The sequence below is a fragment of the Poromitra crassiceps genome, assembly GCF_964638095.1.
Source record: "Poromitra crassiceps genome assembly, chromosome: 29".
NCBI lineage: Eukaryota > Metazoa > Chordata > Actinopteri > Beryciformes > Melamphaidae > Poromitra > Poromitra crassiceps.
Window position 1 is genome coordinate 5,627,410 of NC_139641.1, and position 22,644 is coordinate 5,650,053.

The 22,644-nt window shown below is 44.6% G+C and overlaps 2 protein-coding genes across 2 annotated transcripts in view; one reads left to right on the forward strand and one right to left on the reverse strand.

Moving 5' to 3' along the window:
- The window catches only part of LOC310799940 (NACHT, LRR and PYD domains-containing protein 12-like), a 34,063-nt gene extending 22,930 nt beyond the window's left edge, over window positions 1–11,133 (forward strand). The window contains exons 7-12 of the mRNA XM_083662549.1: window positions 1,640–1,813; window positions 5,864–6,049; window positions 7,675–7,860; window positions 9,691–9,861; window positions 10,059–10,117; window positions 10,379–11,133. Coding sequence (XP_083518675.1) covers window positions 1,640–1,813; window positions 5,864–6,049; window positions 7,675–7,860; window positions 9,691–9,861; window positions 10,059–10,117; window positions 10,379–10,917 — 1,315 coding nt within the window. The 3' untranslated portion in view covers window positions 10,918–11,133. The remainder of the gene's footprint in view (window positions 1–1,639; window positions 1,814–5,863; window positions 6,050–7,674; window positions 7,861–9,690; window positions 9,862–10,058; window positions 10,118–10,378) is intronic.
- The window catches only part of LOC310800013 (phosphoinositide 3-kinase regulatory subunit 4-like), a gene marked incomplete at its 3' end in the record, with an annotated part of 239,417 nt that overhangs the window by 113,183 nt on the left and 103,590 nt on the right, over window positions 1–22,644 (reverse strand). The gene's annotated exons all lie outside the window — the stretch shown is intronic.

Genomic DNA, 22,644 nt, shown 5'->3' on the forward strand with positions numbered 1-22,644 from the left:
GCACACCTGGCTCAAAGTGATGACAAGATGCAATCTTTTAAACAGCTTCTGTTTTATAGAATGCAGTATAATGCACGGCCAATGCAAACTCAATACGTATAGGCTACATCTTTGCGTAACAAGTTTGTGTCACAAATTACGTTAGCTCTGCAACATTAACATTAACCTGACAATAATAACAGCAATGTTTGAGGTCCACCAGCTTGTGAGTTTTTACGTTATCTCTGTATTTTAACAGTTTTCCGGTTTCTGTTGTGCTGTCCTCTCGTCTCGTAACGTTAACGTTAGGAAGTTTGAGCTCGTGTTTTTCACAGTGGAAAGAGTGTTAGTAGCCTACCTGTCCTGGACACGTTTACATTTGACTTTGATGTTCGTGTCACCTTTCTTCCCGACAAAAACAAAGTCATGGGAATATATCCAGCCACTGATTTTCCTCCTTGGCTCAGCAGGGCAGAGAGGGTGCTCTGAATGTGCTCTGCGGTGACGTCACCTTGTTTTGGGAGCGTTAAAGCCATGCTGCTTGTGATCAGTGAATGCCGACTGCGTGTCGTTTTGCAGCGCAGCGGCATCACAGAATGGACTCTACAAAAGATGTAACGTTGTTTTATCTTGAAGTAACGGTAATATTATTACTTATATTCTATTAGTAATTCGTTACACTACTCGTTACTTGGAAAAGTAATATTATTACAGTAACGAGTAACTAGTAACTCGTTACTTCCCAACACTGGTCATCGATAACATGTAATCATAATGGATTATTGGAACTTGACAAAGAGTCTTTCTCACCCCATCTTGCTTGTCATCTCACGCGATGTAAGTTGCTTGTTTACAAGTTAACAGCTTTGTCAGTGCTACGTAACGTTACATTACCTCGTTGGCTTTGGTTGAATTTGGACAGAATTCGCAAAATAGCTTATCGCCTGAGTCATAAAAGTCATTAGAATACTGCTCTGCACTGAAGTCAGAGCTTAGTGCAGAATTTCTTCACTTTTTTGACGACGGTAAAGGGGGAGCAGCTTGACGCGACGATATTGTTTGTGGTTTTGTGATGTAGCATGGAAGCGACGTACGGCTCGTAAACACACTGGAGCGACCCCCGGTAATGTTTCCTCACCACAAAACGTTCCATTCAGTGAACGCAGATTTCATATGGCTCTTGTGTTGCTTTGGTATGTCTTCTTCTGTGGCGTTTATGGCGTTCAAACAGCGTTTAGGTGCTTTACCGCTACCTTCTGGATTCGGCGTACTCTTCATGTAGCTGCACGCACCGAACCGTGAAGCCCATATTGTGACGTACACAGGGCGAGTACACATACCGTGACACCCCTAATACATATACATACACATATATATATATATATATATATATATATATATATATATATATATATATATATATATATATATATATAGCATTCTGCTATGCTTTGCTTTGTGATATTACACATTCAGCACTTTTTGAAAAATTTCTAATTCTACAATACAATTTATTGTCACTTTTTCTCTAATTATTATTACTAAGTATTATTGTTAATATTTGTATTAGAAGTAGTAGTATGCTGTGTCCGTTTTGATGTGGGCTTAGTCTCAGCTCTGCTTTCATAGAACTAATCTTACATTAAATCTGTGATCACAGACTTTCTGACTGTGGACTCTCAGAGACTCACTGTGAAGTCCTGGCATCAGCTCTGAAGTCCAACCCCTCCCATCTGAGAGAGCTGGACCTGAGTAAGAACCAGCTGCAAGATTCAGGTGTGAAGCTTCTGTCTGCTGGACTGGAGAGTCCACACTGTCGACTGGAGACTCTCAGGTAAGATTTTAATTGACAGTTTTTCTCAGTTGATTTGACACATTTCTCTGCTTTCAATACAGTGCCTCTCAGGTCAGAATTCCTGACTCTGTAAAGGTTGACTGCAAGTTTTACAGAGAGCAGTAGTAGCTAAAGAGTCTGATTTATAATATATGTATGTAGTGCAGTGGTGGCTGGTGAGCTTGGAAACAGGGGAGGACGCTAGTGCGGCGACCGAAAATTTGGGCGTTTTTTTTTTCTCGTGTGCGCGCGCGCGCATGTGTGTGTGTGTATTTGCCATGTTTCCCATGCTGTCAAGCCTCTTAGCTTTCCACCCAGTGGGAGCATTGCATTAGCAACCAGTGAGAGGACTACAGGAGGACGGAACAGCACCTGGCACCTGAGGCGGTCCCAGGGAAAATATGACCTCTGCTCTGCTGCTGATACTCTCACCCACAAGCAGCTAGGAAGAGAACTCTTTTGCAGTTTGAAGACAGATTTAAAGGAATATCTAATTTTAAATTAGCATTAGGATTACTCCACTTTTATTTTTTTATATATATTTTATCTGCAGTTTTAACAACATACAAAACAAACAAGCTCAGACACATTTATTTTCTGTCGATAGCAAACACTGCAACAGGAAGTGAGCTGGGGTTCAATTTAGAATGTTTTGTTGTCAAGTTAAAACCATCTTACTTGAAAGTAAAGTCCATTCTTCTGTCTGTCTGTGCGCCAAAGATGTCTATGGTCTTTTCATACCACTGAGGATTCTGTCTAAGAGATTTTAGAATCTTCCTCTCAATTGCAAGGATTGCCAAGCTCCTTAGTCGTTCCTGTCCCATTCTGTTCCTTGTGTAAGTTTTCTGTCTTTTCAGACAAGAGAAACTCTGTTCAGCTCCAGCAGATGTAACACCGATTGTGGCAATGAGAGACATAAGTCTGTACAATTCAGGCAATGCATGACAGAGATCACTGACTTTCATTGACTGTAATGAATCACAAAGTTTAACCTTGCCACCATGGATCTCCTTGCTCATGTTAAGGAGCCCTAAACTAACACAAATTACACCACGCACCCCCATATAGATAAGATTTTGTTCCAGGGTCCCCCATCTGATAAGAGTTTTGCTAGATGTTTTATCACAGACATTATATGAAACCCATGACCAAAATAGTCATACATTCTGTGATTGTGTTACTTATGGATTGAATTATAGTGAAAATAGATTAATCCCCCCTTTTTGCTGGGGACCCCACTTTGAAAACCACTAGCTTAGGCTACAACTGTTGCCAGAAGGTGAATTTTCACACATTTTCAATGCAGATTGAGGACAAATAAGAGGGATGTCCTCTGGTGCATTTTAACGTTAGGCCCACCCATGAGAAAGTTGAAGTGGGAATAATTTCTGGCTGAGCAAATGCACCTCAAAATAAAGTAAGATATTTAGGCTACAGTTAGTCTGTCAGTAAAAGGTTTGATGGATGAACAAATCAATCAAAAACACTTCACTGCGTCCAACATAGGCTACAAGTTTAGTTTCATTCCATTGAATTTGGCAGCGCTGAACGAAACATGGAACGGAACGAAACATGCAAATTGCATGTTTTGCATGTTTCGTTGCGTTCCATGTTTGGTTCCGCGCTGCCAAATTCAGTTAAAAAATGTGCGAGTTTAAGATCGCCATTGTATTAGGAAATGGCGGGCTATTCAGCATAAAACAATATAATAGCGCTGCTTGGTGGACGCCGAATTTAGTAGAAGACCTGGATAACTCGAACTTAATTGACTTATGCCTACCCCACACTACAGGATTTTCAAATCCTTGAAGATTATAAAAATCTTGAGAGCCCACACACTACAGGACAGAGAGAGCCGATTTTTTAACATTTCAATCTTGGGACACACACACAATCGCGTCTGTTCAAACGCAACCCCACACACTAGAAGATTATGCCGAAGATTCACCTTGGATAACTTTTAAAATGCCTATTCAGTGTGCGCACCGGGTGTAGTAGTGTCATTTCGTTTTCTAAACAAATTTTATTTTTTGTTTTTATAATGCATTTGCACTGAAAGGATTTGTTTAACTAATATTTGCGCGGACAGCCGCGTCCATTCGGGGTGTAGGCCTACTGTGCACGGCCAGGCGAAAACCGTCTGCACAGGTGTCTTGTGGAGGCTGCTGATTTGACTCACTTTTCCGTGCGGGAACTCGCCGATGCGGGAAGCTGAGACCTAAGCGCTTGTTGTAGGCTACATGCTTTGCAGTATAGCATTTAGTTTTCCGTCCCGTTCAAAGACGCACGGGTATTTCACCTCGATGACAATTTCCTCGTTCTTTGTTTCTGTGCGGGGCTGCGGGCGAACGCGGACCAGATTATTTTGCGAAAAACTGTAATGGAAACGCAGCTACTACTGGCTCTCTGCTCAAGATGCAATCGCCTGTCGGGTTGTAAATATCTAACATGTTAGATATGCCCGATTCACAATCGGGAAGAGGCAGTCTTCCCGATTGTGAATCTTTGAACCCCACACACTACAGGATCATTTGGGAAGATTATCTGCCCGACGCGCTTCAAATCGGGAGCACCCCCGAGAAAATCGGGAGGGGGGAATCTTGGCCATAATCTTGCAAATTATCCTGTAGTGTGGGGTAGGCATTAGTTGCATATCCAATGCTGTCACAGCTGTCTGTAGTCGGTGCGCCATGCAGCCGATGAGGTTGCAGCAGTATCCCAGTGTTTGCTACCTCGGGAGCTTCCGTGTACCCGCTGCAGTCTCTCTAAACTCGTTGCAGAAAATCGTGTTCGGGCGCTCATGCAACGGCTTGTGAGCTAACTTAATGTTTGATAATAAAAAACTAAGGGAAAGGGGAAAGTATAGGTGCTACTGTCTGTAAATCTATCTATTAATCTGTCAGGTTGTCACAGCGTGGAGGTCATCATTTCCTAGTTCCTACTGACAACGGAGCTAGATTCAACAAGATTTTCAGACGTATTCAGCATTGGACAATACAATGTCAATCAAAGCAATCTATCCAACAACAACCAATTAGGTTTCACCTGGTTTAACAGGCTAAGGGCGTGCTCCCTTCCAGCTCAATCTGATTCGTTGGAAAACACATCACTCTCACGTGTTCTCTGTGAATTGCAAGTGGTTTCAACCAATCTTTTTTTTTCATTAGATAAATTACCAAATAAATAAATGTTTTTTTAATCCCCTCCCCCATGCTGGGACCAGGGCCAGAGTGACTCATCAGTGTCACTGTTGTTGTTGATTGCTGCACCTCTCTCTATTCCTGTCTCAAACCTCATGCTTTGATATCTTATTTAGATTGATGCACCTCTCTCTATTCCTGTCTCAAACCTCATGCTTTGATATCTTATTTAGATTGATGCACCTCTCTCTATTCCTGTCTCAAACCTCATGCTTTGATATCTTATTTAGATTGCTGCACCTCTCTATATTCCTGTCTCAAACCTCATGCTTTGATATCTTATTTAGATTGCTGCACCTCTCTCTATTACTGTCTCAGACCTCATGCTTTGATATCTTATTTAGATTGATGCACCTCTCTATATTCCTGTCTCAAACCTCATGCTTTGATATCTTATTTAGATTGCTGCACCTCTCTCTATTACTGTCTCAGACCTCATGCTTTGATATCTTATTTAGATTGCTGCACCTCTCTCTATTCCTGTCTCAAACCTCATGCTTTGATATCTTATTTAGATTGCTGCACCTCTCTCTATTACTGTCTCAGACCTCATGCTTTGATATCTTATTTAGATTGATGCACCTCTCTATATTCCTGTCTCAAACCTCATGCTTTGATATCTTATTTAGATTGCTGCACCTCTCTCTATTACTGTCTCAGACCTCATGCTTTGATATCTTATTTAGATTGCTGCACCTCTCTCTATTCCTGTCTCAAACCTCATGCTTTGATATCTTATTTAGATTGCTGCACCTCTCTATATTTGCATTCATTAATAATCTGTTTACATAAGTTGTGTGACTGAAATGATCAAATAATAATATTTCCTTATCTTTTCATATCCATTAAGGCTGAGTGGCTGTATGCTGTCAGAGAGAAGCTGTGAAGCTCTGGCCTCCGTTCTCAGCTCAGTTCTCAGCTCCCAGTCCTCCAGTCTGAGAGAGCTGGACCTGAGTAAGAATGACGTACAGGACTCTGGAATGAAGCTTCTCTCTACTGGACTAGAGAGTCCACACTGTAGACTGGAAACTCTCAGGTCAGTATTACTGACCACCATTTAAATGTGGCTTTACATGCACATTAATATCAGTGAAGATTAGGGCTGCACAATTAATCGTGTTTTCATCGTCATCGCAATATGAACATGCGCAATAAACACATCGCAAAGACTGCCTGAAACAAAAGTGGTTTTATTTGCATGCGTCATGCATTCCTTTCATCATTGCTTTGATATCTTATTTAGATTGCTGCACCTCTCTCTATTACTGTCTCAGACCTCATGCTTTGATATCTTATTTAGATTGCTGCACCTCTCTCTATTCCTGTCTCAGACCTCATGCTTTGATATCTTATTTAGATTGCTGCACCTCTCTCTATTACTGTCTCAGACCTCATGCTTTGATATCTTATTTAGATTGCTGCACCTCTCTCTATTCCTGTCTCAGACCTCATGCTTTGATATCTTATTTAGATTGATGCACCTCTCTATATTCCTGTCTCAAACCTCATGCTTTGATATCTTATTTAGATTGCTGCACCTCTCTCTATTACTGTCTCAAACCTCATGCTTTGATATCTTATTTAGATTGCTGCACCTCTCTCTATTCCTGTCTCAAACCTCATGCTTTGATATCTTATTTAGATTGCTGCATCTCTCTCTATTCTTGTCTCAAACCTCATGCTTTGATAACTTATTTAGATTGCTGCACCTCTCTCTATTCCTGTCTCAAACCTCATGCTTTGATATCTTATTTAGATTGCTGCACCTCTCTCTATTCCTGTCTCAAACCTCATGCTTTGATATCTTATTTAGATTGCTGCACCTCTCTCTATTCCTGTCTCAAACCTCATGCTTTGCTATCTTATTTAGATTGCTGCACCTCTCTCTATTTCTGTCTGAAACCTCATGCTTTGATATCTTATTTAGATTGCTGCACCTCTCTCTATTCCTGTCTCAAACCTCATGCTTTGATATCTTATTTAGATTGCTGCACCTCTCTCTATTCCTGTCTCAGACCTCATGCTTTGATATCTTATTTAGATTAATGCACCTCTCTCTATTCCTGTCTCAAACCTCATGCTTTGATATCTTATTTAGATTGCTGCACCTCTCTCTATTACTGTCTCAAACCTCATGCTTTGATATCTTATTTAGATTGCTGCACCTCTCTCTATTACTGTCTCAGACCTCATGCTTTGATATCTTATTTAGATTGCTGCACCTCTCTCTATTCCTGTCTCAAACCTCATGCTTTGATATCTTATTTAGATTGCTGCACCTCTCTCTATTCCTGTCTCAAACCTCATGCTTTGATATCTTATTTAGATTGCTGCACCTCTCTCTATTCCTGTCTCAAACCTCATGCTTTGATATCTTATTTAGATTGCTGCACCTCTCTCTATTCCTGTCTCAAACCTCATGCTTTGATATCTTATTTAGATTGCTGCATCTCTCTCTATTCTTGTCTCAAACCTCATGCTTTGATAACTTATTTAGATTGCTGCACCTCTCTCTATTCCTGTCTCAAACCTCATGCTTTGATATCTTATTTAGATTGCTGCACCTCTCTATATTTGCATTCATTAATAATCTGTTTACATAAGTTGTGTGACTGAAATGATCAAATAATAATATTTCCTTATCTTTTCATATCCATTAAGGCTGAGTGGCTGTATGCTGTCAGAGAGAAGCTGTGAAGCTCTGGCCTCCGTTCTCAGCTCAGTTCTCAGCTCCCAGTCCTCCAGTCTGAGAGAGCTGGACCTGAGTAAGAATGACGTACAGGACTCTGGAATGAAGCTTCTCTCTACTGGACTGGAGAGTCCACACTGTAGACTGGAAACTCTCAGGTCAGTATTACTGATACTGTTCAACAGACCACCATTTAAATGTGGCTTTACATGCACATTAATATCAGTGAAGATTAGGGCTGCACAATTAATCGTGTTTTCATCGTCATCACAATATGAACATGCGCAATAAACACATCGCAAAGACTGCCTGAAACAAAAGTGGTTTTATTTACATGCGTCATGCATTCCCACTCAGCATCTGATCATTTTGTCTTGTGTTGTAAATCCAGCGTACACCTTTCCCTTGCAACAGTGCGCTCCGCCCCTCCGCCAAAGCCCAAACACGCTGTGTGTAGTTTCAGCTAGAGTCAGTGTGTATTTCATTTCTTTATTCAGTGGGCATAGGCTATGTTTGTCGTCTATGTTAGCATTATTAAAGCATTATTAAAGCAGAAAGACATAGGAACTGTATAGCTAATATATTTGTTTATTTATTGCAAGTCGTATCGTCATCGCTATATTGAACAATGTTATCGCACATCGCAGATTTTCCTCCTATCATGCAGGCCTAGTGAAAATACCTGACCTCTGTATTTTCCTGCTGATGTGAGTTTTGAAAGCAGCTGAGATACCAACATTTATCACATCTAGTTTCTATCCTGTGGTAGAATATTGCATCATCTCCTCTCTTTACTGCCTCTGTTGTTGAAACCTAAAGTAAAGGACTTGTAAAGGACGAGCCCATCGGCTAACCGCAGTGAAAACATGTGACTGTCATCGCCCTGTCTCCTCTCCAGCCCAAAAAAGAAGGAGCTAGGAGCCTCCATCTCCCTGAGCATGGAGAACCAGCCCTCACAAGCACCCCCTTTGCTCGCTCCTGCAGGAACCCACCCAATTCCCTGTGCAGCTCAGCCAGGTTGTGCTGCAGCCCCGGTCTATCCTGACCCACCAGCTCCTCCTCCACTTCATAATGCTACTCTCCAGCCCACTTAACAGCCTTCTCACCTCTGCTGTGGACAAAGCAGTGTACTGCAGGCACAAGTGTCTCATATGAGCTTTACCAGCTAGTCAAACTCCCTCTTCTTCTCTCTCCATCGAGCCCAGAAAGCCTCAAAGCTATAGAGCAAAAGGTATCCTGCAACAGCAGTGTTTCTCAAATGGGGGTCCGGGGACCCCCAGGGGTCCGTGGCACTTTGCCAGGGGGTCCGCAAAAAGTTTTCAGGAAAATAAAAATATTTTTTTGTTTGTAAAAGCTTCATAGTTCAATGAAAATATTTTATGCAAATCATAATCAGAATGAGGGGGTCCCCAGTATATTTTCTATCTTGTAAGGGCTCCCTGACTGAAAAACATTTGAGAGCCTCAGCTTTAAGTAACAGTCAACTTATCAAACAAACTCAATGCCTCGCCACACAAACACACACACACACACACACACACACACACACACACACACACACACACACACACACACACACACACACACACACACACACACACACACACACACACACACACACACACACACACACACACACACACACATTTGAAATGTTTATTTATGTCCACATAAATACAAGTATGCAAAGGACATAAACAGTAATAGTGCAGTTAATTGCTGGGAGTCAGTCATGAGTGCCCAGATGGCAAACACAGTAATGCAACACATAAGAAACACACAGGATGATAACATGACAGGTTGATATATCCAGTTATACTGTAATGCAAGATAGCGCTCAGTATCCACTTCATGGATACAAAAAGCAGCGCCTCCTCCACAGTGCAGACTGCCCCCCTCAGCCCCTCCTAGATGGAAAGAGAGAAACAGTCTGTCGGCTGCAGACCCCATTTAAGTGTGTGTGTGTGTGTGTGTGTGTGTGTGTGCAGGTTGTCTTACTGTATGCTCACAGAGGAAGGCTGTGCTTCTCTGGCCTCAGCTCTGAGCTCCAACCCCTCCCATCTGAGAGAGCTGGACCTGAGCTACAATCATCCAGAAGCCTCAGTGAAGCTCTTCTCTGCTGGACTGAAGGATCCAACCTGGAGACTGGAGACTCTCAGGTATGAAGAGACAACATCTGCTAGAAGGCTGAGAGTCACACACATTGTCTCTGTCACACTGAGAAGATGAGGAAAATGTTTCATGTTTAATGGAGGATATGAGTGGAAATCCTTCATATTGAAGCTTATTAAATGTCCATGTTTCCATCATTAAAGATAATCTGTTGGTCTGACTTCTTCCCTGTTTATTCCTCCAGTGTGGAACATTGTGGAGTGCACTGGTTGAAATGCCCTGAAGGTGAAGCTGTGAGTAAATGTAAGTGTGTATTTTATTTAGTTTAGTTTGATTCATAAAAACAAAGCAACACATTCAACTAGTGAGAAGGAAAGTGCATCTACAGCACAGTCTGTGACGTCCATTCATTCACATCCTGTGAGTCAGGAAGATGGCTGACATCATGTGACATCATCAAACTGCTGAGAAATGAACTGTCAATAAATCAACAAACAAACAAACAAACAAACATGTTTATTAGATGAGAAGCTGCTGCTGTAACGAGTCTTGTTGTCTCATCAGATGCCTGTGATCTCACACTGGACCCAAACACAGCACACAGAAACCTCCTCCTGTCTGAAGACAACAGAAAGGGGACGCTGGTGAGAGAGGAGCAGCCATATCCTGATCACCCAGAGAGATTTGACACCGTGCGTCAGCTGCTGTGTAGAGATGGTCTGACTGGTCGCTGTTATTGGGAGGTCGAGAGCAAAGGAGAGGTTATTATAGGAGTGACTTACAGAGGAATCAGCAGGAGAGGAGGGCGTGCTGACAGCATGCTTGGAGAGAATGAAAAGTCCTGGTGTCTGCACTGCTCTGATGATAGTTACAGAGCCTATCACAATAAGAGACCCACACACATACCTCTCCCCTCCTCCTCTCGCTCTAACAGAGTCGCAGTGTATCTTGACGGGCCTGCTGGCTCTCTGTCCTTCTACACAATTTCCTCTGACAAACTGATTCACCTCCACACTTTCCAGTCCAAATTCACTGAACCACTTTACCCTGGGTTTAGGCTCTATACTGATGGTACCTCAGTGTCTCTGTGTCAGATAGAGTGAGACAGAAACACACCGTGACCAAACACAAACACCTAAAGTCACAATAGTGTTTGCATGCAAGTTCATTGCTCATGTGGTTGTGAACAGACATGATCTGTGTGTGTGTGTGTGTGTGTGTGTGTGTGTGTGTGTGTGTGTGTGTGTGTGTGTGTGTGTGTGTGTGTGTGTCGTGTGTGTGTGTGTGTGTGTGTGTGTGTGCGTGTGCGTGTCTGTGTCTGTGTCTGTGTGTGTGTGTGTGTGTGCGTGCGTGTGTGTGTGTGAGTGTGAGAACAGTAACTGGACAGAGTTTTAACATCACATACAACAAGAACAGACATTTTAGTCTGAAAAGTATCAACATAAATGAAGAATGTTTGATGTGTATAGTTTGAAACAGAACTTGTTGACTTGAATATGTCATTATTGTTGTCTTTAAATAAAGCAGTGTATTATTGCTCTGTTGTTAAATCAGTTGAGTGATGAAAATCAAGCAACATGTAACTGTTGATTGACATTAGTGTGTGATTGGTTGAAGATGTGACTGAGCCTCTGATTGGCCTTCATGTACAGTATCTACTAAGCACTAAGTACTCATGTGAAGCACTTAGCAGCTAAATGTGTCTCTGCTGACATCATAACAGCAACAATGTAGAACTTTAGATCACAGAATTATTACAAACTGTCTTCTGTCTCTGCTTTCATATGATGTCATGTATATGTTCATGTAGTCTGCATTGTTTGTATGGATTTATATGACACATGACTCACTGTATTTACTTTGTCTTGACAATCTTATGATCACTTGATGTACTTTGATCCTTTCTATCTTCTATTTCTTTGTTTTGATTTCCCTGAAAAATATTTGTCTTTTATTGATTCTCTTTTTCATCCGTTCACTTTGGCAACACAGGAATGTTCTTGTCAACAAGCCAGTAAAGCAGGTTGAGACTGAAGGAGAGAGAGAGACTCGCGCGCACTAGAGAGAGAGAGAGAGAGAGAGAGAGAGAGAGAGAGAGAGAGAGAGAGAGAGACTCGCGCGCACTAGAGAGCGCGAGAGTCTCTCTCTCTCTCTCGGGCGCGCGAGTCTCTCTCTCACCCTCGTTCTCTCTCTCTCTCTCGGGCGCGCGCTAACAGAGCTACTCCATCTCGTGCAGGACGCTCCTTTACGTTCAGAGTAGAAACAACAAAGCCAGCCAGCCTGCACACATGCTGTAGCATGGCCTGTTTAATCCACCAGAGGGCGACATTGCTCCACACAAACCCTCATCTTAAAGAGAACACATCCCATTGTCCCAAAGGTGACCTTACTGAAAACTGCATGTTTTGCTTAATCGTATATTTTTTTATTGTATTCACACAACATATAATGACACATACACAATATAGCCTACATACAACCATGAACTTAAAGCAGAAACACAGCCAGCCTCTCTCCAGCTGAACGAAAGACAAACAACTCAAGAGAAATGAGAGAAACTGTGGCAGAAAATAAACAATACAAATAATAAATGTGTCAGACAGAAAGAGGGAAAGAGAGAGAGAGAGAGGGAGGGAGAGAAAGAGAGGGAAAGAGAGAGAGAGAGAGAGGGAGAGAAAGAGGGGAGAGAGAGAAGCAACAAGTGACAGAAAAAATAAGTAGATAGAGAGAGAAACAGTCTGTGTGTGTGTGTGTGTGTGTGTGTGTGTGTGTGTGTGTGTGTGTGTGTGACTGTCTGATGAATGTTGGGAGGAGGCGCTAGTTAGAGTCAACTCCTCATCCTCATTAGTCTCTTAGAACAGACGAGTTGGCTTCCGCAATTTTCAAATGCTTCCGCCATACCGTCTGTACTTCGTGGGGGAGAATCATGCACCAACCGGAATGGGAAGTAGAAAGGCGGGTCTTCCGCTCATTAGTCCAATCAGAATTGCAGAAAGGCGGGTCTTCCGCTCATTAGTCCAATCAGAATCCAATATCCCGCATTTTTCGTGGACACACGTGTCGTGATTGGTCGGATTCCGTCGAACTTCTGAACTTCTTTCCTGTCTGGAGGTTTTTTTCCCAACTTCCTTGTGCATGTTCTGGGGGTGTAACGTAGTACAGACTGTGTATAGCTGCATTCGCTGGATGTAGATGAGACAGTCTGTTTTAAGAGACTACATCCTCATGCTCTCGTCTAACTCTAATCCAGTTCAAAGTTCTACACAGGGTTCAGTACACAAAAGCTAAGCTTAGCAGGCTGTTCCCTGATACAAATGACACCTGTGAGCGATGCTGCTTTTCTCCAGCTGATCATACCCATATGTTTTTCCTCTGTCCAAAGCTGTTTGATTTCTGCTCATGTTTTTTTTTATCATGTTAAGCGAATCCCTTAATATTACACTGAACCCATGTCCGTTTATTTCCATTTTTGGGGTGCCCTCTACATGAGCTAATCTCTCTAAAACTGAATCTGATGTTGTGGCTTTTGCCTCACTCATAGCCCGTAGACGTCTTCTGTTGCATTGGAAAAGTCAAAACCCCGCCTCCCTCTACATCCTGGATCCTCCCTCTACATCCTGGCTCCTCCCTCTACATCCTGGCTCCTCCCTCTACATCATGGCCCCTCCCTCTACACATCCTGGCTCCTCCCTCTACATCATGGCTCCTCCCTCTACATCCTGGCTCCTCCCTCTACATCATGGCTCCTCCCTCCCCCTCCCCCCCAGTGTCAGAGTTAACTCTGATGCACGAGTCGCTTGTCACAATAAATAAGACTGGTTTGACGATTTATTTGAGGGAATGTAATAATTCTATCTATCACATCCGCTATTTCTGTCGCTCTTTGAGCAACTCTGGATATTTATCGACAAGATTTTTGCCAAGCTGGACCTGATTAGTGATTTGCTCCGTTCGCCTGCAGCTTTGACACATTACAGACGGGAGTCAAGCTGTCAGCAACAAGGCTGGGAGGATTACACCAGAAGAAGCACCCATAGGCATCATGGCCATGTATGTATTAAAAGAAGTGGATAGGGGACGAGCCACGCCCACCCATGCATTCGGACGGACACTGCTCACTGGCGCATGAAGCCATCATGGGGGGGTTTTCTTCCTACAGACAGTCAAATAGCGCATTTTAATCTTCTCGGTTAACCGACCAATTGTCGGCTAATGAGGGTCGGTTGTTGGTCAAGAAAAATTATGATTTTCGACATCCCTAATTGCCATTAGTGTGAACTTCTTGTCACCACGTTGCACGACAAACTTCCCCTCCAAGAAAGCCTTGTGGACTGATGGGTGGGTATCTGGTAGTTGTGCCATGTCTTTCAAGAAGATTGGCATCCAGCGGGCATACTGTAGTTCGTATTAGGGCATTCACAGACTAGTCGACTAGTAAAACCACTAGTCGACACTGTGCTTAGTAGTCGACTAGTCGTTTTAGCAAAACATTTTTTTTTTTTATCTTTAAAAAACTGAAAATAAATAAATAAATAAAAAAAGGTGTGGGAACAATGTAGCTCAACTGATTTCATCGCTAGTGGATTAGTAATATTGTATTATTCTGTTTATTCAGCATACAGCCCAACACACCGGCATCTCATACAGCAGCCAACAGCATCCACTGTTATTAGATGTTGTTTTTATTAGATATGTTACATAATGGAGTTATTATTAGCCATAATCAAAACACGAGTAATACAGTCAGTGCATCAGATGAGAATCATGCATCATTCTCTGAGATGGAGCCAGCATGTTATTGTCAATGCTACCCAAGTAGAATACAATGTACATAATTACACATTTGCAGGTGTTTCAACCATGCTGACTTTAATGATGTCCCATCAACTCTTTTTTATATAAAATGTTTCAGAATGATTTAATTTATATTGAAACAATGTCCCTCATTTGTTAACATTACACTGTGTGTGTGTGTGTGTGTGTGTGTGTGTGTGTGTGTGTGTGTGTGTGTGTGTGTTTGTGTGTGTGTGTGTGTGCGTGTGCGTGCGTGTGTGACCCCTAACTATGGTATCAAGTGTTTTCTCTGCCAGTGGAATCCTCTGAATTGCTCAGAGAAGGTTGTAGTGTAAAGATATTTTTGCAGGATCACACATCTTTTTTATGGCTGTATAAATAACCTGCAAAGAATGAAAAGTCAGATGTGATGCCTACAGTATGTACTCACAGTGAAAGTGTATCTACAGCATCCAGGACACAGATAACAGCCACATGCACAAGGCCAGATCCTCAACGCAACATGTTCCTCATAACCTTCCTAAAATCCTCCACGGACTTTTTTGTAACACTTTAATTTAAATCATGTGCATTAACCTGTGAACCTATAAAGTATGACTATACAATAACACTCTATAATATAATACACTTTAAGTACTTCATGAAAATCATCCCAAAACATCATTACATTACATTACATTACGCCATTTGGCAGTCGCTTTTATCCAAAGCGACTTACAATAACACATTTTTGTCAGCAATAGAGCAATCAACTATGCAGCACAGTCTATGACAACTACAACTTCTGAAGGAACAGTGGTACAAGTTTAGTTTAGGTTAGTAGTTTTTTTTTTTTTTTTTTTTAGAAAGAGAGAGAAAGAAGTTAGATCATGAAGGGCCCAGATGGAGCCTGAAAAGGTGTGTCTTTAGTCTTTTCCGAAAGATGGGCAGTGATTCAGCCGTCCTGACCGAAGGTGGAAGCTCGTTCCACCATTGAGGTGCCAGGGACGAGAAGAGTCGAGATCGGGATGAGCGACCTTTGAGCCCCCGTAGCGAAGGAGGGGCGAGGCGACCTGCACTGGTGGAGGAGCGAAGGGAGCGCTGAGAGGTTTGGAACCTGACCATAGATTGCAGGTACAGGGGAGCTGACTGGTGTACTGCCCTGTAGGCCAGTACCAGTGTCTTGAATTTGATGCGTGCCGAGATGGGAAGCCAGTGGAGGTCCTGGAAGAGGGGAGTGACATGAGAGAATTTGGGTTGGTTGAATACCAGACGGGCTGCAGCGTTCTGAATGAGCTGAAGCGGTCGGATGTCGGTGGCAGTTAGGCCGGCCAGGAGCACGTTGCAGTAGTCCAGGCAAGAGATGATAAGTGACTGGACCAGGAGTTGAGTCGCTTCTCTTGTGAGAAAGGTAATTACAAATACCACACAAAAAAACGTTCAAATCGGATGTGCTGAAAAATAAAGATTACAACAGACAGGCCCGTATCTAGCTATGAGAACAGGGAGGTCCGGACCTCCCCTAATATTTCAGAGAAAAAAATAAAAAGCAGGTGGTGACATGAAAGAGAATATACTGAATAATGACATCACAACAGTATAATCCTAATGTTGATTTAGAATGATATATTCCTCTAAATATGGCTAAAAAAGGTTAATTTTTTTATTATTTAAAATGATATATTACTCTAAATATGGCTAAAAAGGGGGGGGGGGGGAATCGGAATCCGCCTCCCCTTGCTGGACCTCCCCTATTTCGAAACCCTGGATACGGGCCTGACAACAGAGTTGCACCACTATAACAATCCATTTTTGCTAAGCAGCTGCCCACTGCCCGAAACATGTTGGGATATTATCCATCTCACTGAAAATGTTTTGCCTAGAAGTGGGCTAAATCGTGGCTACGTACGGCTATATAGACCATGTCAAAGAAATGAAACTAAACACCTTGTCATGTTGACTTACTTTCTTATTCTTATTTCTTGTTCTTATTTTAGTACACAAAGGGTTTTATATACTTTGTACTCACATTACTGTGTTGTTACACGGTGTCAATACACTGTATTACATGATAGGGACATGTTCATTAAGTACATAGTGAATATTATTGTGCACTTCTGATAGCTTTCAAGCCATGGTAAAGCATGTTCATACAAAGAAGACACGTTCAGTGCAAATGTAATACAGTGACAATCACAAGCAGTAGGTGAGTGCATGGAAGTGAATGGACAAAGTGAGTCACGTGCTTCTGTGCGCATGCGTGTGTGTGTGTGTGTGTGTGTGTGTGTGTGTGTGTGTGTGTGTGTGCGCGTGTGTGTGTGTGTGTGTGTGTGTGTTGCCACTCTTTCGGGATATTCACACTAGCGGTTGCACGACTCCTGTTTTTTTTAAAGTCGACCTTTCTACCAATAAAGTCAAGTCGATGACGACTATCCGTCACGTGCAGCAGTGCAAGTTAAAAAAAACTAGTCTTGGTCACTGAGTTGATGGCAGCAGCCTGCGACGCGGGAGGAATGTGAACACTTGGGAAATCTCTCTCGTAATGAACTTATCGTGCGTTCACCTGCTCCTCGGATACATCGTATTTAATGTGTTTACGAGTTGTACGCACATGACATTGTTACCTCCCCTCCCCTCTTCTCCTCTCCAGGCAGCCACTCTGGTCCCCTCCCCACCCTCTCCTCTCCCCTCCTCTCCTCTCCCCTCCCCTCCCCTCCCCTCTTCTCCTCTCCATGCAGCCACTCTGGTCCCCTCCCCACCCTCTCCTCTCCTCTCCCCTCCTCTCCTCTCCCCTCCCCTCCCCTCTTCTCCTCTCCAGGCAGCCACTCTGGTCCCCTCCCCACCCTCTCCTCTCCCCTCCTCTCCTCTCCCCTCCCCTCCCCTCTTCTCCTCTCCAGGCAGCCACTCTGGTCCCCTCCCCACCCTCTCCCCTCCCCTCCCCTCTTCTCCTCTCCAGGCAGCCACTCTGGTCCCCTCCCCACCCTCTCCTCTCCCCTCCTCTCCTCTCCTCTCCTCTCCCCTCCCCTCTTCTCCTCTCCAGGCAGCCACTCTGGTCCCCTCCCCACCCTCTCCCCTCCCCTCCCCTCTTCTCCTCTCCAGGCAGCCACTCTGGTCCCCTCCCCACCCTCTCCTCTCCCCTCCCCTCTTCTCCTCTCCAGGCAGCCACTCTGGTCCCCTCCCCACCCTCTCCTCTCCCCTCCCCTCTTCTCCTCTCCAGGCAGCCACTCTGGTCCCCTCCCCACCCTCTCCCCTCCCCTCCCCTCTTCTCCTCTCCAGGCAGCCACTCTGGTCCCCTCCCCACCCTCTCCTCTCCTCCTCCCCCCCCCCCCCCCCCCTCCCCTCCCCTCTTCTCCTCTCCAGGCAAAATGCAGAATGTGGATCACACTCGGATCACACCCATTTTCTAACTCGGCCTTCATTTTGATGTCATGTACACACCTGTAAAGTTTCATTTTGATGTCATGTACACACCTGTAAAGTTTCATTTTGATGTCATGTACACACCTGTAAAGTTTCGTGACTGCATCTTGCATGATTGTGTTGGCAGAATCTGTCCACAGACAGACAGACAGACAGACAGAGAAAGAACCTGGCCAAAGTACTCAAAACAGTTTCTGTGGTTCCTGCTACAACAGTAGGTGTCTCCAGGACCACTGCCTTCATGACACAAACACGCACTCACAAGGTGAAAACTTGCCCTGACTGCACGTTACCGACAAATTGCTATTTTTATTATTCTATCTTATTTCTATTCCATTGTGTTTCACTGTTTGCTTTATTTTACTACATACTTTAAAAGTACTTGTTTGCCTGTCTACTTCATTATGTACCTACTGTTTTTACTTGCACTATGTGCAAAAACGGGGAATATAGAACCCGGGGAACATAGAACCCGGGGAACATAGACATGATCCCCTTCTAGTCATGATCATCTGTTATATGTTGGTAAACAAAGGGCAGGTTATAATGGGACCCTATGGAGCAGCATTGTCTCACGCTAGCAGGCTGTCCTTTTGACTAAATTCACTTGTGACAGTTCACACAACTTGAACACGAGTCACGACATATATATTGAGCTACTTCTGCTCTCACTCCGTGTTGTGAACAACGCTAAGTTACCGGAAGTAAACCGGAAGTCCCCGGACGCCGTCTATAGTGATCTATAGTGATGTAGACATTTTGATTATTCTATTGTGGGACAGGTCACGACTTCAAAGCAGGAGGCTGCCATACTGTATGTACTGTACATATGGCCAGCATTGGGCAGTTAACATGTGACTGTAATTGTATTACTTTCACCAGTAACTAATGTAAAGGATTACAATTTCAAAAAAGTAATTATATTACAGTTACTAATCCAAGTAACTTAACACATTCAGTGCCAGCGACGCCATATGGCGTCATTAGAAATTTACCGTACAGTGCCAGCGACGCCAAATGGCGTCATAACTCGATTTTTTTTTTTTGACGGGGGGGTGTCGATCTATGCCTCTTACATCGCCTCTTACAATATTCAGAGGTATTGAATGTGTCTAACCTATTTTACAGAACCCTTAGGTGGCGACAGCGCTCTCCAGATGAGAGAACGTGGAGTGAAACACACAGAAGAAGTCATTGGGGGGAAGGAAATCGCATCGCATCCGTCCGTATGCAGCGGCTTCATTGAAGCAACGTTTAGCTGTGCCCCTGCAGCAGCCAATCTGCTATCACAATTGAGCACCTCGATGTCCGCTGCAACAGCCTCCGTGTCCGCTGCAACACATGATCAGCCGTGGATTTGTTATTATTCTCAACTCGAAGCATGGGAGCTGGTACACGCGGCTGTAAAAAAGCAGGATCTAGCTGACTTTTTCAGTGCTGAGCACAGGCAGAGAAAACGAGAAAACAGCAGAGCAGAGAGACACTCCTCCCACAACGGGGGGGGGGGGGGGGGGGGGGGGGAGGAGGGGGGGAGGTGGGCACGCAGAGCCAAGTACACAACACAGACCCAGACAGCAGGACAGGGTTGGCAAACGCAAGCCAGAATATCCGATGCCCACCAGCAGCAAAAGATCAGCAAGAAGCTGCAACCAGCAGCGCATGCAGGCGCCAGCGCTGCTGGTTTCAGCTAAAAATATTATTCTTCCAAACAAAATTCCCTTGCCTTCACTGTTTTATTGAAGGAAATTATTTTTGAGGTGTGACTACATCAGAAAATTAGCTTCAGAGTCAGTGATGTGCTTGAAATGTTTAATTTCACAAAAGGCTCATTATCTCAGCTCGTAGAAAAAAAGCTCTGTTTTTCGTTCGATCAAGCTATCTTCTCCGGCTCATAACTAAAGAACGGAAAATGGGATCAATAAACTTTTTTTTGCAGGTGATAGAAGAGAGTCTCATCGTTATTTGTGCGTGTTCAGTGTTTACATAGTAATTATTAAAGAAATTATATGACTGTTTTAAAATGCATTGCGGCCTATGTGGCACAGCAAGCAACCTTTTGCCCAAGGGCCGTGGCACTGAAAGTGTTAAAGTTACTGCATTACTTTCTCCAGTGCTGGCACAGTGCTAAAACAGAGCAAACTGAGCACAGTGGTAACTCTATTATTTTCTTATTTTAATTATGGATCATAATTAAAATAACATGTCTGCTGCCCCCAAAACCTCGTATCTGCTGTACTGGCCTGGAACCTCCTCGTAACTCAGGAATGAAATACTTATAGCAGAACTAGAGGCCCCGCCCCCAGCGGAGGGGGGGGGGGGGGGGCAAGCTCGCCCCAGACAAGCCCAGACATGTCTGCTGCCTCCAAAACCTCGTATCTGCTGTACTGGCCTGGAACCTCCTCGTAACTCAGGAATGAAATACTTATAGCAGAACGAGAGGCCCCGCCCCCAGCGGAGGGGGGGGGGCAAGCTCGCCCCAGACAAGCCCAGACATGTCTGCTGCCCCCAAAACCTTGTATCTGCTGTACTGGCCTGGAACCTCCTCGTAACTCAGGAATTAAATACTTATAGCAGAACGAGAGGCCCCGCCCCCAGCGGAGGGGGGGGGGCAAGCTCGCCCCAGACAAGCCCAGACATGTCTGCTGCCCCCAAAACCTCATATCTGCTGTAGTGGCCTGGAACCTCCTCGTAACTCAGGAATGAAATACTTATAGCAGAACGAGAGGCCCCGCCCCCAGCGGAGGGGGGGGGGGGGGGCAAGCTCGCCCCAGACAAGCCCAGACATGTCTGCTGCCCCCAAAACCTCGTATCTGCTGTACTGGCCTGGAACCTCCTCGTAACTCAGGAATAAAATACTTATAGCAGAACGAGAGGCCCCGCCCCCAGCGGAGGGGGGGGGGGGCAAGCTCGCCCCAGACAAGCCCAGACATGTCTGCTGCCCCCAAAACCTTGTATCTGCTGTACTGGCCTGGAACCTCCTCGTAACTCAGGAATGAAATACTTATAGCAGAACGAGAGGCCCCGCCCCCAGCGGAGGGGGGGGGGGGGGGGGCAAGCTCGCCCCAGACAAGCCCAGACATGTCTGCTGCCCCCAAAACCTCGTATCTGCTGTACTGGCCTGGAACCTCCTCGTAACTCAGGAATGAAATACTTATAGCAGAACGAGAGGCCCCGCCCCCAGCGGAGGGAGGGGGGGGCAAGCTCGCCCCAGACAAGCCCAGACATGTCTGCTGCCCCCAAAACCTTGTATCTGCTGTACTGGCCTGGAGCCTCCTCGTAACTCAGGAATGAAATACTTATAGCAGAACGAGAGGCCCCGCCCCCAGCGGAGGGGGGGGGGGTGGCAAGCTCGCCCCAGACAAGCCCAGACATGTCTGCTGCCCCCAAAACCTCGTATCTGCTGTACTGACCCGGAACCTCCTCGTAACTCAGGAATGAAATACTTATAGCAGAACGAGAGGCCCCGCCCCCAGCGGAGGGGGGGGGGGGGGCAAGCTCGCCCCAGACAAGCCCAGACATGTCTGCTGCCCCCAAAACCTCGTATCTGCTGTACTGGCCCGGAACCTCCTCGTAACTCAGGAATGAAATACTTATAGCAGAACGAGAGGCCCCGCCCCCAGCGGAGGGGGGGGGGGGGGCAAGCTCGCCCCAGACAAGCCCAGACATGTCTGCTGCCCCCAAAACCTCGTATCTGCTGTACTGGCCCGGAACCTCCTCGTAACTCAGGAATGAAATACTTATAGCAGGACTAGAGGCCCCGCCCCCAGAGGAGGGGGGGTGGGGGGGGAGGCCAAGCTCGCCCCATACAAGCCCAGACATGTCTGCTGCCCCCAAAACCTCGTATCTGCTGTACTGGCCTGGAACCTCCTCGTAACTCAGGAATGAAATACTTATACCAGAATGAGAGGCCCCGCCCCCAGCGGAGGGGGGGGGGGGCAAGCTCGCCCCAGACAATGTGTCATATTACGTGTAATGGAGCTATATGACTTTGACATTGGATTATTCTGCAGTAAAACCACTTGAAAATCACCAGGTAGGTAGACTGGGGAGTACTGAGCAAGAATCTGGTAGAGTTTGCAGGAAACAAATTGATTTGAAGTTTTCATGGCCTTTTGATAATCAGTCTATGTCACATTATGCATAATGTAGCTATATGACTTTGCCACTAGATTATTTCAAAATGCTGCAGTAAAACCACTTGGAAATCACCAGGTAGGTAGACTGGGGAGTACTGAGCAAGAATCTGGTGGAGTTTGCAGGAAACAAATTGATTTGAAGTTTTCATGGCCTTTTGATAATCAGTCTGTCAGATTATGCATAATGTAGCTATATGACTTTGTCATTGGATTATTCCAAAATGCTGCAGTAAAACCACTTGCTAATCATCAGGTAGGTAGACTGGGGAGTACTAAGCAAGAATCTGGTGGAGTTTGCAGGAAACAAATTGATTTGAAGTTTTCATGGCCTTTTGAAAATCAGTCTATGTCAGATTATGCATAATGTAGCTATATGACTTTGTCATTGGATTATTCCAAAATGCTGCAGTAAAACCACTTGAAAATCACCATGTAGGTAGACTGGGGAGTACTGAGCAAGAATCTGGTAGAGTTTGCAGGAAACAAATTGATTTGAAGTTT